We start from the raw sequence: 14,615 nt of genomic DNA on the forward strand, positions 1-14,615 counted from the left end.
ATCCAACTATGGAATCCTTTTATAGACAAAAAATACTTCATACTTACGTGCAACTAAGCTGTCTGGTGGATATCTGAATGCAAATATCCAATCCTCCTCTACTTTCAGAATACGGCCTGTGATCCGAGCATAGTACTCATAGTTTGCCCGGCCAAACAGGTTGCTCACGCCAAAGTTGTCGATGAGGAACTGCATAATCTGGGTTGCCACCTATCGCCAAAAATAAGCCTTGGGATAGTAAATGATTTTTTTTAACTGTCTCGTTTGCAGATTATAGTATTATAACTACACACATTTGAAAACAAATATAAATCATATGTATACAATGTTGTTATTTTAAAAACTAAATTTTGAAAATTCTATATTATCTAAGAAATTATTTTCATACACAATACAGTACAACTATATACAGTATCTTACATTTAAAATTCTCTGCATATTCGAAAACAAAACTGTCAATTTGGATTATTATATTTAAAATAAGGGCTAAACTCATGGATCATACAGCATTGTGATGGTGCATTGTGAAAACTTGGAGGGGTTTGTGAAGAGTTAAAAAGTGCAAAACAAAAATCTTACTTGGAGCAGTGTATTAGAAAGTCAGAGTGTCTGCTTTAAAGGTGGGACTTTTGGCGAGAAGGGCAGCGAGATTGCATCTGGGTACTGTAAGTATCGAAAGAGCGTTCTGCGTGCTTTCCAACATACAAGACAGCTTAAGATCTAATGAACTGACAATGTGACCTGGCAGTCTGTTCTCACGGAAGAGCATATAGCATCTCTCCATGAGGTATCTGTGTATTGCATGTGCCTAATTCACAATCATGAGAATATAGTTTCCCACATATGACATTATTGGAAAGGACAATAGCCAGGAACCTAAGAGTGGTTTACTGGAGAATAGACTGTTCTGTGGGAGACTGGCAAGTTGTGACGAGTGGATCAAGCAGCCGAATCTGCCTGATTGTTACCCGATCAGTGTATCTACAGACCCAGCAAAAAACAATGTATGTTTGCTGGATATTCTGTATAGCCACTGCTGTATACAGAGTATTATAAGATGTGGGAATTGAATTCCTGGATAGCTGTGCAGTAACGAATGAAGGGGTGGCTGTGATTGTAATGTACGTATATGACTGCAATGAGTACTGCATCCAGCTCAGCTGTAAAAATGTTGGCTGACTAAGAAATGTCCCTGTATTACTCTATTAGGGAAAAAAGCTGAATACCTACCTCCCTTTGGGGATTTGCAGCCACTGGTATATGCTGCTGTAGCATATGAATGACTGAATGTGTATGAGGGAAAGACCAAGAGTTTGTAGCAAGAAAAGGGATTTTCGATAGTTAAGAGCTTCTGAAGAGGGAAGGGGAAAAATACAAAACAGTGTGGACATATAGGGATGGTCAAATAAAGGACATCACCAGAGTTCAAATACGGCTATTAAGCTTGCAATAAACGGGGTCAACACTAAAATAAATTAAACCCTTTCATTGTCACTTCCATAGAGCCATGTGACTGAGAGCAGTGTCACTTATGTAGATCTACATGTAAAAGACCCTTTAAATTTGGAGCCAGAGGCATGATAGGCATAGGCATGAGAAAATGGGTGTGCATGGTCAGCATGTGCAGTATACCAAAAATCCAGGTAGCTGTAGTGCATGATGGGAATGCCATGCTGGCTCACAATTGTTTACCATGGTACACCTAGCTGATACCTTTACTTCCAATTGCATTAAGTTGTTATTCAAGTGACAGTTCTAACATTGAGGATAAAGACTCCGGAACCGAGAAGTGTACTTTGAATCTGACGGAGAGTGACAAAGAGCACTGATAACTTTCAACACTACCTCAGGCGTCGGCGCACCCTCGGCACGCTACCTCAGGCGTCGGCGCACCCTCGGCACGCTACCTCAGGGGTCGGCGCACCCTCGGCACGCTACCTCAGGCGTCGCCGCACCCTCGGCACGCTACCTCAGGCGTCGGCGCACCCTCGGCACGCTACCTCAGGCGTCGGCGCACCCTCGGCACGCTACCTCAGGCATCGGCGCACCCTCGGCACGCTACCTCAGGCGTCGGAGCATCCTCGGCACGCTACCTCAGGCGTCAGCGCCCCCTCGGCACGCTACCTCAGGCGTCGGCGCACCCTTGGCACGCTACCTCAGGCATTGGCGCACCCTCGGCACGCTACCTCAGGCGTCGGCGCACCCTCGGCACGCTACCTCAGGCGTCGGCACACCCTCGGCACGCTACCTCAGGCGTCGGCGCACTCTCGGCACGCTACCTCAGGTGTCAGCACATCCTCAGCACGCTACCTCAGGTGTCAGCGCATCCTCAATGCATCCATAGCATAAGCAAAAACTGACATTCTCTTGTGGTTTGGGAACAAGTCTGAGTAGTAATTATGACAGTAGTGGCACTGATGATGATATAGGTGATAATGACAATGATTATTTGTCTGTGAAGTGTCAATTTAGTGTTGCCTGCAGTCTGGTAGTGTGCCTAGGGCTATCCTCAAGGGACATGGTAGGTCATGGAACTTACGTGTCTTGGTGGTGCTTCCACTGGCATGGGTAGCAGAACACCTGCAATGCCAGCCAGGCATGTGGTACTGGGACAAAGATGCACATGGCACCAGCACCTGCCCTGGGAGGGAGCCTTGTCCAATACCCCCCACCCCCCACCACCATCAATCGTACAAATTCAAAAACCATCAGACCGCATCTGGGATTAGTAAAAAGATGCAAACTTTGTGAGAAATCTCCAGTCTGATAAAACATTAGCACTGTCTAATTGTACTTGATTTCTTCGAACTATTTCAATAAACTAATGAAAATGATACTCAAACCAACAGTTACTACCAATATACAATGGCAAAAGTGTAAATTTAAGCATGGTTATGACATTGCAAGTGGAAAGACAGCCATGGCTCAGACATCTCTCTCTCCTATAATCATGCTTATGCCACACATGTATAAGCAGAGTATTGCAAGATAGTGATCACAAAGACCACCTAATATTTACCCCGGCATTCAGTGATCTCATTATCAACAGATTTGTCCAGCTGCTGTGTATGCTGAACTTTTCAGGCAAAAGTAATAACAGGAATGACATGTTATGCAAGATTAGGTCAGCGAGTTCTTTCATCTCTTCCAGAACCCTGTCATTGACGAGTCTTTGGTCCTGTTCCAAGATTATCACTTGAGCAATATATACTAAGCAAGAGAAAACAGTTTTGTGTCACTGTGAGAGTGGCTGTACACAAGAAAGAAAACACTGGAAGATGCCACAAAGTTATTTGGACTCTTGGGTGCTGTGATGTGGAAAATTATGGTACCATATACTATTATGCAGTGATAACTTGCAGAGAGGAGAGAATGGAGCGAAACAGAATAACTTCAAGAGTGTATCAGTCTGTAGTGGAAGGAAGGCGGGGTAGGGGGCGGCCTAGGAAAGGTTGGAGGGAGGGGGTAAAGGAGGTTTTGTGTGCGAGGGGCTTGGACTTCCAGCAGGCATGCGTGAGCGTGTTTGATAGAAGTGAATGGAGACAAATGGTTTTTAATACTTGACGTGCTGTTGGAGTGTGAGCAAAGTAACATTTATGAAGGGGTTCAGGGAAACCGGCAGGCCGGACTCGAGTCCTGGAGATGGGAAGTACAGTGCCTGCACTCTGAAGGAGGGGTGTTAATGTTGCAGTTTAAAAACTGTAGTGTAAAGCACCCTTCTGGCAAGACAGTGATGGAGTGAATGATGGTGAAAGTTTTTCTTTTTCGGGCCACCCTGCCTTGGTGGGAATCGGTCGGTGTGATGAAAAAAAAAAAAAAAAAAAAAAAAAAAAAAAACTTGCACAAGCCCTTTTCTTTGTGATTTTCTGCAAATGAACAAGACAGATGTATGTGGTACTGTGTGTGGAACAGGAAAATATGCCCAAGTTAAATGCAAGCAGTGGTGGTGATCAATACAGGTGTTTCATGCTAATGATATGGCATTCCAGTGGCATGACAAATTTTATGTGACACTGTTGACATCCATCCACTAGAATGAAATGAAATGGAGAAGCAGATGAACTCATTGAGAGATCAGCTGCTGTTATATATTACACCAATAAAATGGATCTGATCGTCCATATGACACACTGACTGGATATACTGATTGTGCATGAAAGTTTAAAGTTATACATATAGCTATTTTTCTATTCTGCAGACATTGCAACACTGAATGCCTACAATATATACATCAACACTGGAAACAGACCAATAAATGCCAACATTTCTGTGTCATCAAACAAATACCAGTAATATGGAAATACCAAGTTATACCACTGGCACTGCTATACTGATGACCAAATACCCTCTCATTTGAGGCATGGTAATAATTTTCTAACTCCACTTCCTCTTACTGACAAAAAGAAATGGGCTCAAAAGGTGTGTGCACCCATTTCTAAGAAAATGGTGGTTAAAATTGTAATTAGAGGTGGTGGTGGGTGTTACGGATGGTAGGTCACTCACATGGCAAGTGTAATGCACAATTACGGTAGAACCTTGGTTTTTGAATGCCCTAGTTTGTATGTAAAACAAGTTTTTTTTTTTAATGTCAGCTGTCTCTCACTGAGGCAGGGTGACCCTAAAAGAAAATACTTTCATCATTCATTAAAAATATTCCGGAAGGTACCACTGTCCTACCAAGTGAGTGTAAAAAGGAAGCCTGTATTTGTTTTACATGATGGTAGAATTGCTGGTGTCTTTTCTGTCTCAAACATGCAAGATTTCAGGTATGTCTTGCTACTTCTACTTACACTTAGGTCACACAACACATACCTGTACACATTTATGTATACACACACATCTTAGTTTTCCTTGATTTTATCTTAATAGTTCTTGTTCTTAGTGCTTTTCATTTCATATCTATGGGGAAGTGGAATAAGACTTTCTTCCATAAGCCATGAATGCTGTAAAAGTCAACTAAAATGCCAGGAACAATGGGCTAGTAACCACTTTTCCCATACAGTTTACTAATAAGAAAACCATAGTTATTCTCTAAAAAAGTGTGTTTTTTGTTAGTACTTTTTTGGTGTCTAGAACAGATTAATTGAATTTACATTATTTCTTATTGGAAATATTAACAAAAAATACATTTTACAGATAACTATGGTTTTACATACAAACTAGGGCATACAAAAATCAAAGTTCCACTGTATAATGCAATCGGACATTCTTGTGCGTTATGCATTCATTTGCCTACCCTAGCTGCATTTATTTGTTAATTATGTTAATTTACATGGGCATGAAAAAGTTAAGAGAAATTTGTGTAGTTTATGAAGTGAGGAGAGGTGTTACAGGCAATCCATTTTGGCTGATAAGGGCCACATCAACTATATGCACTTCTGTAGAAACTAGGACAAAGAGTAAGGAATGGAAGGTAAGGTAAAACTCTGTCTTGTTACTTTATACCCTATTTCAGAAAAAAAAAAAAAGGAAGAGGAGGAGGAAAATAATAATAATGATGATGATGATGATAAGGATGAGGATGAGGAGGATGAGGAGGATGAGGATGATGGAATGCTGGTGGGTTTGAGGGTCATTCATGCTCACACTTCCCACATCATGTGGAAGGAACATGCTGTCTCCAACTAACCCTTTCACTGCCCAGATCCCAAAATTAAGATTGGTCGTAGTGTCCATCTGAAATGGTAATCTTTTTCTTATGGTAATGCCACCAAAAGTTATGAAAATTTTCATACAGTTACATCAGAGTTTTCAGGCATTTTTGCTCGTGTTCAGTATTGCTTTCCTGCACCACAGTCCAGCACTAGTTGGCTATCAAATTGATCATCAGGTTTCCCTGACATCTCTTCTCCACAATCCTCCAACACTTAAAGAAATGAGGGGTTGGAGGTTTCAATTCCTGTCCCAAAATTAGTTAGAATTTTTAAACAAACTCAAACCAGTGTTATCCAGTTTTATCATTCAGGCAATATATACCTAGTCAACTGTTTGTAAAAAATGGCTTGGTATTAGATGTGTGACCATACAGGAAAAAAAAAAAATTGCAAGATACCAGAAGTTATTAGGAATCACTAGTGATGTGGCGAGGAAAATAATGGAAAAATGTTTTGGTAAAGGCATACACTATTCACTGATAATTTCTAAAGTGAACATCACAGACATGCAATACTGTGTCAAAGTTCAATGCAGGTATCGGTGATGGTCTAGTGCAGGATTTTCATGCCAATGAAATCATGACATTTTGGTGGCATGATAAACATGAAACACTGTTGACAATCATCCACCTGAACAAAATTAAACAGGAAAGGTGAACAGAAATCAATGAATCCACTCTGAAACCAACTGCTGTCAAGAATTACATCAACAACTCTATTGAATTTTGTTCAGCCATTGATTTCCTTGATACAATTTTTTTTGTCTTTTGGAAAATCAATAAGGTGGTTAAAATCTCTCACATGAATAAACAGTTTTTACTAGACCAATGTGACATGCAGAATGGATATATTGATTGTGTGTGAAAAATTTATAAGTTGTTCATACAACAATTTTTCCATTTTGTGGACATTGCAATGCTGAATGCTTACAATATGGGGAACATACTAACATATACCACCTTTATTTTTTGTCATCAAATAAATAAGAAGGAAATACCACATCAAAACTTCAGCACATCACCACTTCCACAATAGCAATAACCAAATACCATCTCATCTGAGGTATACATGTAAGGCACCGACACTTAAGCCCACAGACATAGATCTATGTGACTGGCAGTTGAATGGTTATGCAACATAGGGTCTAGTTAAGTATTTCTTGTACTGACAAGAAGAAAAGGGTTCAGAAGAGATCCTATGTCTGTTCTCACACCATAAGACGACCTCTAAAGCAAAAGGATACACAATATATGTGTGAGGAATGTCAATCACCACTCTGATGCCATGCTTCAAGGAGTTCCACACACAAACAGCTGTTCTAACAAATGTACACATGACAGTGCCTGTCATACAGGTGTACATATCAGAACAGAAGAAGACTAAAGCAACTGAAAGGTGTGTATATAATTGTGCATAGCATAGGATATCCAAATGTGTATGAACATATCTACTAGTGACACGTGTGAAAATTTTAATGTATAAAGCATAATCAAACAGCTAGTACCTATAAAGCAGTCTGTTAGCCAACATGTAAAAAAAAAAAAACTGATAACAATACCCAAGGTGCAGCAACACCTGTTGCTGCCTTCCCCGGATAAATGATTTTCAATTTCTCGCCTTCATAATTCAGTACATACATGCTGAAACATAATTTTTTCTTCTCTTATTACATTAAGAAAACCGAGCTCTTCATTTCCAGAGGACATGAAGAGGCATTTAATTTTGGACCCAAAAAAAGTTTAGTGTTAATAACTACTGTGTAAACACATGGTGGAGTTACACACATCGGGACCAAAGAACCTATTTTTGGGAAACTAGTTAATTCCCTATAGAGGGGGAGGATCAAATTTGATATTTCTGTATCAAAATACAAGTCATGAAGGACTAGGTAGAGGTAGACTGGGAGTGCATCAAACAGCATAAATGGCTTTCAAAAATCTCATCCCGTCGATTACTCCAGAGAATCTCATACAATGTGATGACAGAATCACTAAACACGAGCAGTGGTTCAGGCAAGAAATAAAACAGATTCTTCAAGTCATTGAAAAAAAAAAAAAAAAAAAAAAGGTGGCGACAAGATACATACTGAATACTCCAACATTTAATATAACCAGACTGTATTACAATGGAGTGTGGTTTGATCACAAAGTCTGATTTAAGACAAGTGCAAAATCATTACATTAGGCATCTGGGTAAGCATCAGTGAATTATAAAGGAATACAATACAGCCAGAAAATGAAAACCAACAGTTTAGTTTGTTGTAGGCAGACTGACATCCAACGCTCTACCTGATTTCCTCCGTATCCTGGTCCCATTATTTTGTACAACCCCTTTTTGTATTATCTGTAAGTATTAGCTCAAACAAAATGGTTGAATAATGTTGGAGGTCAAATAATCAATGATCTACTATACTGACAAGAAAAAAGGAAAGGTAAATCAAAAGTAACAGAAGAAAACATGGCTATACTTTAGAGAATGTGAGGGGAAAATTTGATAGGGGAAAATTTGATAGCATAGAAAAAGTTTTAAGAGGACTTTTGTAAGGTGCAAAGCATAGTGGTGGTGGTGCTGATACTACTACCACTACTACTACAAGTACTACTGCTATTACTACAAGAAGGCAGGTGATACAGAGTCTGGAGGAGGAGGAAAGAGGGGAAAGATTTAGTACTAGGAGCTGGATGGAAACGTCTGGAGAAGATGCAACACTCCTACCAGCATCTTACAGAACAGCCGGGTTCTTGGAGCTAAGGAGAGGAGTGTGCTCTGAAGATTTTCCACATTTGAGAGGTTACTAGGGGTTCACGAATATTCATGGAGGGGGCAGAGGCTTCTAAATAAGCAGTTATGACTTCAATCGTCTCCATAGCTGAGGAAGAGAAAGACAATACTGCAAGATGGGAGATGGGTGATTTGTTAGTGACTAATTCTGTAATGGAAGGCATTTAGTGTGACAAGGGAGGGTTTAAGTATGGATTTAGGAAATAGGACAAAAGAACTAAGAGGCTGGGTTGTCTTGGGGTAGACGTGAGACAAGGAGGTAGAGATTTTTTTAATATACAACATGAAGTTGAAGGATGGAGAATAGAGTTGTGTGAACCTTTATCTACAACACCTTAATGAATTCAGACAAGACTTGGAGAGAGTTTGACAAAACAGACACTGTAGACTCAAGGTACAATATTCTACTACAGAAGACACAAGAGATAAAGAGATGAAAAAAAAATTAAGAGAGGCTGGATGGATGGGATGGGATAGATGGATGGGATGGATGGGATGTATGTATGTGTGTGTATTAGAGAGAGAATGAATCTAGAGTTATGCATAAATGGAAAAAAAATGTGTTAGTACAGTACAAATCACAGGTTTATTATGTGACTGGTAGAAAGCTTTACTGTCTAAGATGACTGGAAGTATATCATGCTCACTTTCTCCTTTAGCCCTTTCAGTGGCCATCACACAGAACTAAGTAACTGAGGCCAAGGTCCCTCAAGTAGTTTTACGTCATGAGCTCAACTCGCTCGGATAATCTGTGAGCTTATCTGGTATATACAGTAAATGTTCTATTTTTGTGTGATTTAAGAATTCAAAATGAAAGTGTAATATAAGAGAGACCAGGAGACATAACTGATGAACAGATGAAATGTTTTGGTGCCAGGAATGTATATACATTGTTTATACTACACTTTTTAAATTGGTACTTTTTTATTTTGCGTAAAATTAGTCAAATTACCGACTTCTGTACACACTATGGAGTAGTTGTAATAGCTTAATGAATGGTTTCTTGTGCTCAATCAACACAATGGAAGGCATACTAGTGAAATGGCTAAGAATTTGGTGAAATTGGCCAACGAAATTTACTTATGCATAAATTGCACACAGACCGCCAAGTTTGCGCCTGCACGAATCCATAGGTTTTCCATGAAATTTCATACTTTTGGTGTCAGTCTTTCAGAAGAAGAATCTCTATCACTTAAGATTTATTTATTTCTTTCTTTTTTTTTTTTTAAGTGGGCACTGGGAGCCACATTAACCATTAACCCTTTCAGTGTCGGTCCCATAATACAACGCTAAAATTCTAGCTCCTTCAAATCTGAGGGAAGAAAGCTGGTAGGCCTACACATGAAAGAATGAGGCTGCATGGTCAGTGTGTGTGCAGTATAAAAAATCCTGCAGCACACAGTGCATAATGAGAAAAAACTCCATGTTTTTGGTTTAAAACAGCGACTTTGCAGTGTATTTTCATATAGTATTTATGGTTGTGAAAATAGAGATGTGCAACATCTGGGTATCTTTATTGTAGACATTCTACCATCCAGTGGCTTTATCAATACAGATTCTAGGACATAATTTGAAGACAGTAGAACTATATACCAAAGATGAGGTAATCAGTCCCTCAGCCTTGGAGTTGGTGTGAAGAGCACTGTAGTCATGAAGATTCCAGAGCAGAGGCAAGGAGACTGGCGCTTATATACTAACGCCAGGTGGAGTGGGATGGGTAGCAGACAAGGGCATAGTCAATGGTAGGTGGGATTCGCCAGTGGAAGTAGGTCATACCCAAAGGGATAGGTAAGTTGTAGTAGTAGTTGCAGTAGCCATGAAGAAAGTCATGTAGACGTCCTCTGATCCAAGATTCCATGATGTTGCAGTGTCTTACAAGTTGTACAAGAATGGTATACAATACCGACAAGATGAAAATTGAGACATGCATCATCTGGGTATCTTGATTGTAGACGTTACACCATTCCATAGCTTCGCCTACCAGTGACTATGCCCTTGTATGCTACCTTTTCCACTCCACCTGGCATTAGCATATAAGCGCCAGCCTCCTTGCCTCTGCTCCAGAATCTTCATGACTACGGTGCTCTTCACACCAACTCCAAGGCTGAGGGACAGATTACCTCATCTTTGGTATATAGTTCTGTCTTCAAATTATGTCCTAGAATCTGTATTGATAAAGCTACTGGATGGCAAAACGTCTACAATAAAGATACCCAAATGTTGCACGTGTCTCAATTTTCATCTTCTCGGTACCGTATACCATTCTTGTACAATTTATGGTTATATTCTCGTTTTCTTGGTCTCATTTGATAGAAGATATATTACAGAAATAGAGATGATTTTGACTGGTTTCACGATGAAAAGGACCTTGAAACCGAGCTCAAAGTAGCAGAAATGTTCGATTTTTGCCGATGTTCAAGAGTAAACAAATGACGTCACTGTCCAATACATGTCCAACTGGCCAGTCTAATACAAAGTCAGAAATGGGTTGACATTATTTATACACTTATAATAATGCAGTAGTCTGCATAACAGTAAATCTTCTATTTTTTGTGAGAATAAAAATTCAAAATGAAAAGCAAGAGTAAAATAAGAGGGCCCTGGAGATGTGACTAATGAACAGAGAAAATGTTATTAAAGTGCCAGGAATGTTTGCCTTGTTTATTCTGGACCTTATTTTGAAATTGACATCTTTTGAAATTTGTGTGAAATTGGCCAAATTGCCAATTTCTGACCACTTTATTAGGTAGTTGAAATTGGTAAATGGGCAGCTTCTTGTACTCAATCGATAGAAATGGAGTTCTAGCGAAATAGCTATGATTTTAGTCAACTGGAACAATGGAATTGGCCGAAAATAGGGCTCAAAGTGGGCGAAATCGCCGATGTGTAAATACTGCTAACTCTCCCAGAGCGTAATTTCTTAAGTTTTCCATCAAATTTCATACTTTTGGTGTCATTACCATCAGGAAGAGATTCTCTATCATTTCATAGAATTTTTTTTTTTTAATTTTTCGACACTCGGTTAAGGATCTGGGGTCTCGACACTGAAAGGGTTATTTTCAGAGGTCTCGACAGTAAGAGTTAACCCTTAAACTGTCCAAACGTAGATCTTCGTTGGCTCACATAGCACTCCACACGTAGATCTACTTTTTATTTCTTATGGAGAAAATCAAGGGCGGAGTGCTACATGCGCAAACGTAGATCAACGTTTGGACAGTTAGAGGGTTAAAAAATGCAATGCTTTTGTAATGCTGCTTTAAAATTGAACACAGAGTGGGGAAGAAGAGAATCCTAAGCACGGCTGAGGTTGAGATGCAGATTGCTTACAGATAGGGAAGCAATACAAGTTACCACTGCAGACAAGGCACTTGAGGACTAACAGAACTGCACTTGATAATCAAACCACCAGCAGTTTCAACATTACCAAATAGTTAGCCAAGTTCAGTAAATGTCAACATTCTGACCAACTGCTTAAGTTCACCTCATTATAATGAAAGAAACTTGCTTTTCTAAGTTAAGCATCAAACTCATCCCAAAGAATTGTACATTTAAATATGCATCTTGCAGAGAGTATGTACAGTGCTGTGATACTCGGGCAAAAAAAAGTATATTTGCAATGCCTCGATCTAATAAGAACTTATTAATAAAATCTTATTGCTGGTGGGTGCATTTGTTGTTAAGTGTCTTAACTACTTTGGTGCTTACGAGTCATTTACGTAACTCCATCTAGTATTATGACCTGTAACCTGAAACAAATAAATTCTACCAAGTATTTGAAAGGGTTTTTCTAGTGCTCTTACTCCTAGATATGCGAGATAGCAAAGTAGTAGTTTACAGTGATCTGTGAGAGGAGATTCTTCATGTTCCTACATGTAAAGAACTCATTCTGCAATACAAATTACATTTGTCTTTGTTTCTGCCACTATTAATAGCATAGGAGGACCCTTATGCCAGTATTCCTTAGTAATAAACAAAGGATAATTCATCAATATTCTACACTATAAGAAACATTAAATGTTTCAGCTCATCTGGACTCTTTTCAAGTCAGCTTTATAATGGTCCAGGATGGATTTGAATGTTACCTAAAGTTTTCTCTAGCAAGTGTAGGCTTATGTGAATTGTTTCAGACAGTAGTGACTTTTACCCTTCCCTCCCCTCTGTGTATATCTGACAAGCCTCTGTGTATATCTGACACTAGCCTGTTGCTATAATAGCAACTGGGTCAAAACAAACGTCTTCTTTCTATGAATAAGGATGTTGGTGACTGCACTGGTGTGTAGCAGTCAGAGACTGGTCTATATTGGACGATGAGAGGACAAGGTGGAAGAGGTATAACCGAGTGAAATATGGTAGGGGAAAGGGGATATGGAGTCAAAAATGGAGTCTATGGCTAGAATTGACATCTGGTTATTCCTATAAAGATTCTTTATAATCTACAACAAAGCTGTATGGTGGCTATGCCCAGGAAGGATGGAATGATGACTAGCCCTTTGAACTGAGCCATCCAGAAAGAAAAAGTTTTGTAAAAAAAAAAAAAAAAAAAAAAGGCAAATGAATCAGAAAAAACTAATGTTTCTTTAGTGTATTGAATAAAGGTGCCAGAAATTGTATCAAGATGAACAGGATGTCTGTGAGGAGGATATTTATTGTTAAAGATGCTTCCAATTTTTTTTTTTTAATTACAAGAGTTTGAATCTTGGAAAATTACAACGTAACTTCTCACGAGTATTATTGTACTTTCTATAAGTTGGTTTACAGGACTGTATGGTAAAACTTCAGTATAATGGACCTCATAAAACAGATAGCAGATAAAACAGACCAAAAAATCTGTCTGGATAAAGGCTCGACATGTCCGTGCATGGGGTGTCTGGTAAAAATTAGCAATGCAGAAAACCAGGTCTGTTCCATTGCATGGCTGTCCAGTCCAGTTTTTCCTTGCATTTACAGCATTTTCAATATCACATTAATGTACTCTGTAGTGTTATTAACGCTGGCCTTTAACACAAGTGATGGTGCCAAGAAGCATGTGGACTTGTGGATTAAGCAGAAACTTTCAATGAATTAGGAAGCTAGAAGCTAGCATTTCAATGGCCCAGGTGTGTGGAGCATAGTGTAGAAAAAGTCTGACATTTGTAGAAGCAAGGAAAAACTTTCATCATATGTGCTATGAAATACAGTGTAGAGGCTAGCCAAAAAAAGGATCTTCAGATATTCCTAGGAAGCGTATGAAATTAACCCAAGATACAAGGATTGAAGCAGCATTGCGTAAATGGTACAGGTACAGATAATGTACTGTAATTATTGTATTGTAATACTCTCGTGTACTCTTAATATGTATGGTAGTCCATCAACATGGTCTACTAAGTTTGCTGTGCTGAGCATCTAAGTGCCCAATAGTTCATCAATGCAACAGACCAAGTCCACTGTGTCAATCCCTTCCATATAATGTACTTTCATTTAACCAGACACCCACTTTCCCTATTAGCCTGCCTTATGATTTTGCTTCATGTACTACACTGTAAAACAATCATCACATAGTAAAGATTAGCTATGAGAACCATATTAGTCTATCATAAAACAAAATACACCACTAGCATTCAAATTTCCAAACTTACTAAACACAAAAGTCATTCATACATTCTACCATCCACTCTACAACTTCACCACCTGTAATTGTACAGCAAAACCAGACTTAACACTTTGTTGAATGTATAAAAAAAATACACAGGAAATAAGCAAGAAATGCATGTTTTTGACATTATGCACAGACAACTAAATATAAGCAGAAACTATGCATATAAAGCATCCTAAAATGTGGAATACCTTATCAGAAGAAGCTATATGCTATACAAATGTTTGCTGTTTGTCACAAATCTACAGTATGTACGAGTAGGGAACTGTTCACATACCATGTATTTCTACACGTGTTAGAAATGAGAGAAAAAACAAAAGCAACAGTTAAAGAATTAAAAGAAACATGAAAGAGAGCACACTAAACTCTGTGTACTAACAGTATTACATACTATCTCCAGCTCTGTCTGTGTGTGTGTGTGTGTGTGTGTGTGTGTGTGTGTGTGTGTGTGTGTGTGTGTGTGTGTGTGTGTGTGTGTGTGTGTGTGTGTGTGTGTGTGTGTATATATATATATAAGCAAATGAGTTAAGTAGCAGTAGCTATATCAG

The 14,615-nt window shown here is 39.0% G+C and overlaps 1 protein-coding gene across 1 annotated transcript in view; it reads right to left on the reverse strand.

Moving 5' to 3' along the window:
- RhoGAP71E (Rho GTPase activating protein at 71E) overlaps positions 1–14,615 on the reverse strand; it is a gene marked incomplete in the record, with an annotated part of 184,455 nt that overhangs the window by 71,653 nt on the left and 98,187 nt on the right. The window contains 1 exon segment of the mRNA XM_070086688.1: positions 48–210. Coding sequence (XP_069942789.1) covers positions 48–210 — 163 coding nt within the window.

The sequence above is a fragment of the Cherax quadricarinatus genome, chromosome 19, assembly GCF_038502225.1.
Source record: "Cherax quadricarinatus isolate ZL_2023a chromosome 19, ASM3850222v1, whole genome shotgun sequence".
NCBI classification, from domain to species: domain Eukaryota; kingdom Metazoa; phylum Arthropoda; class Malacostraca; order Decapoda; family Parastacidae; genus Cherax; species Cherax quadricarinatus.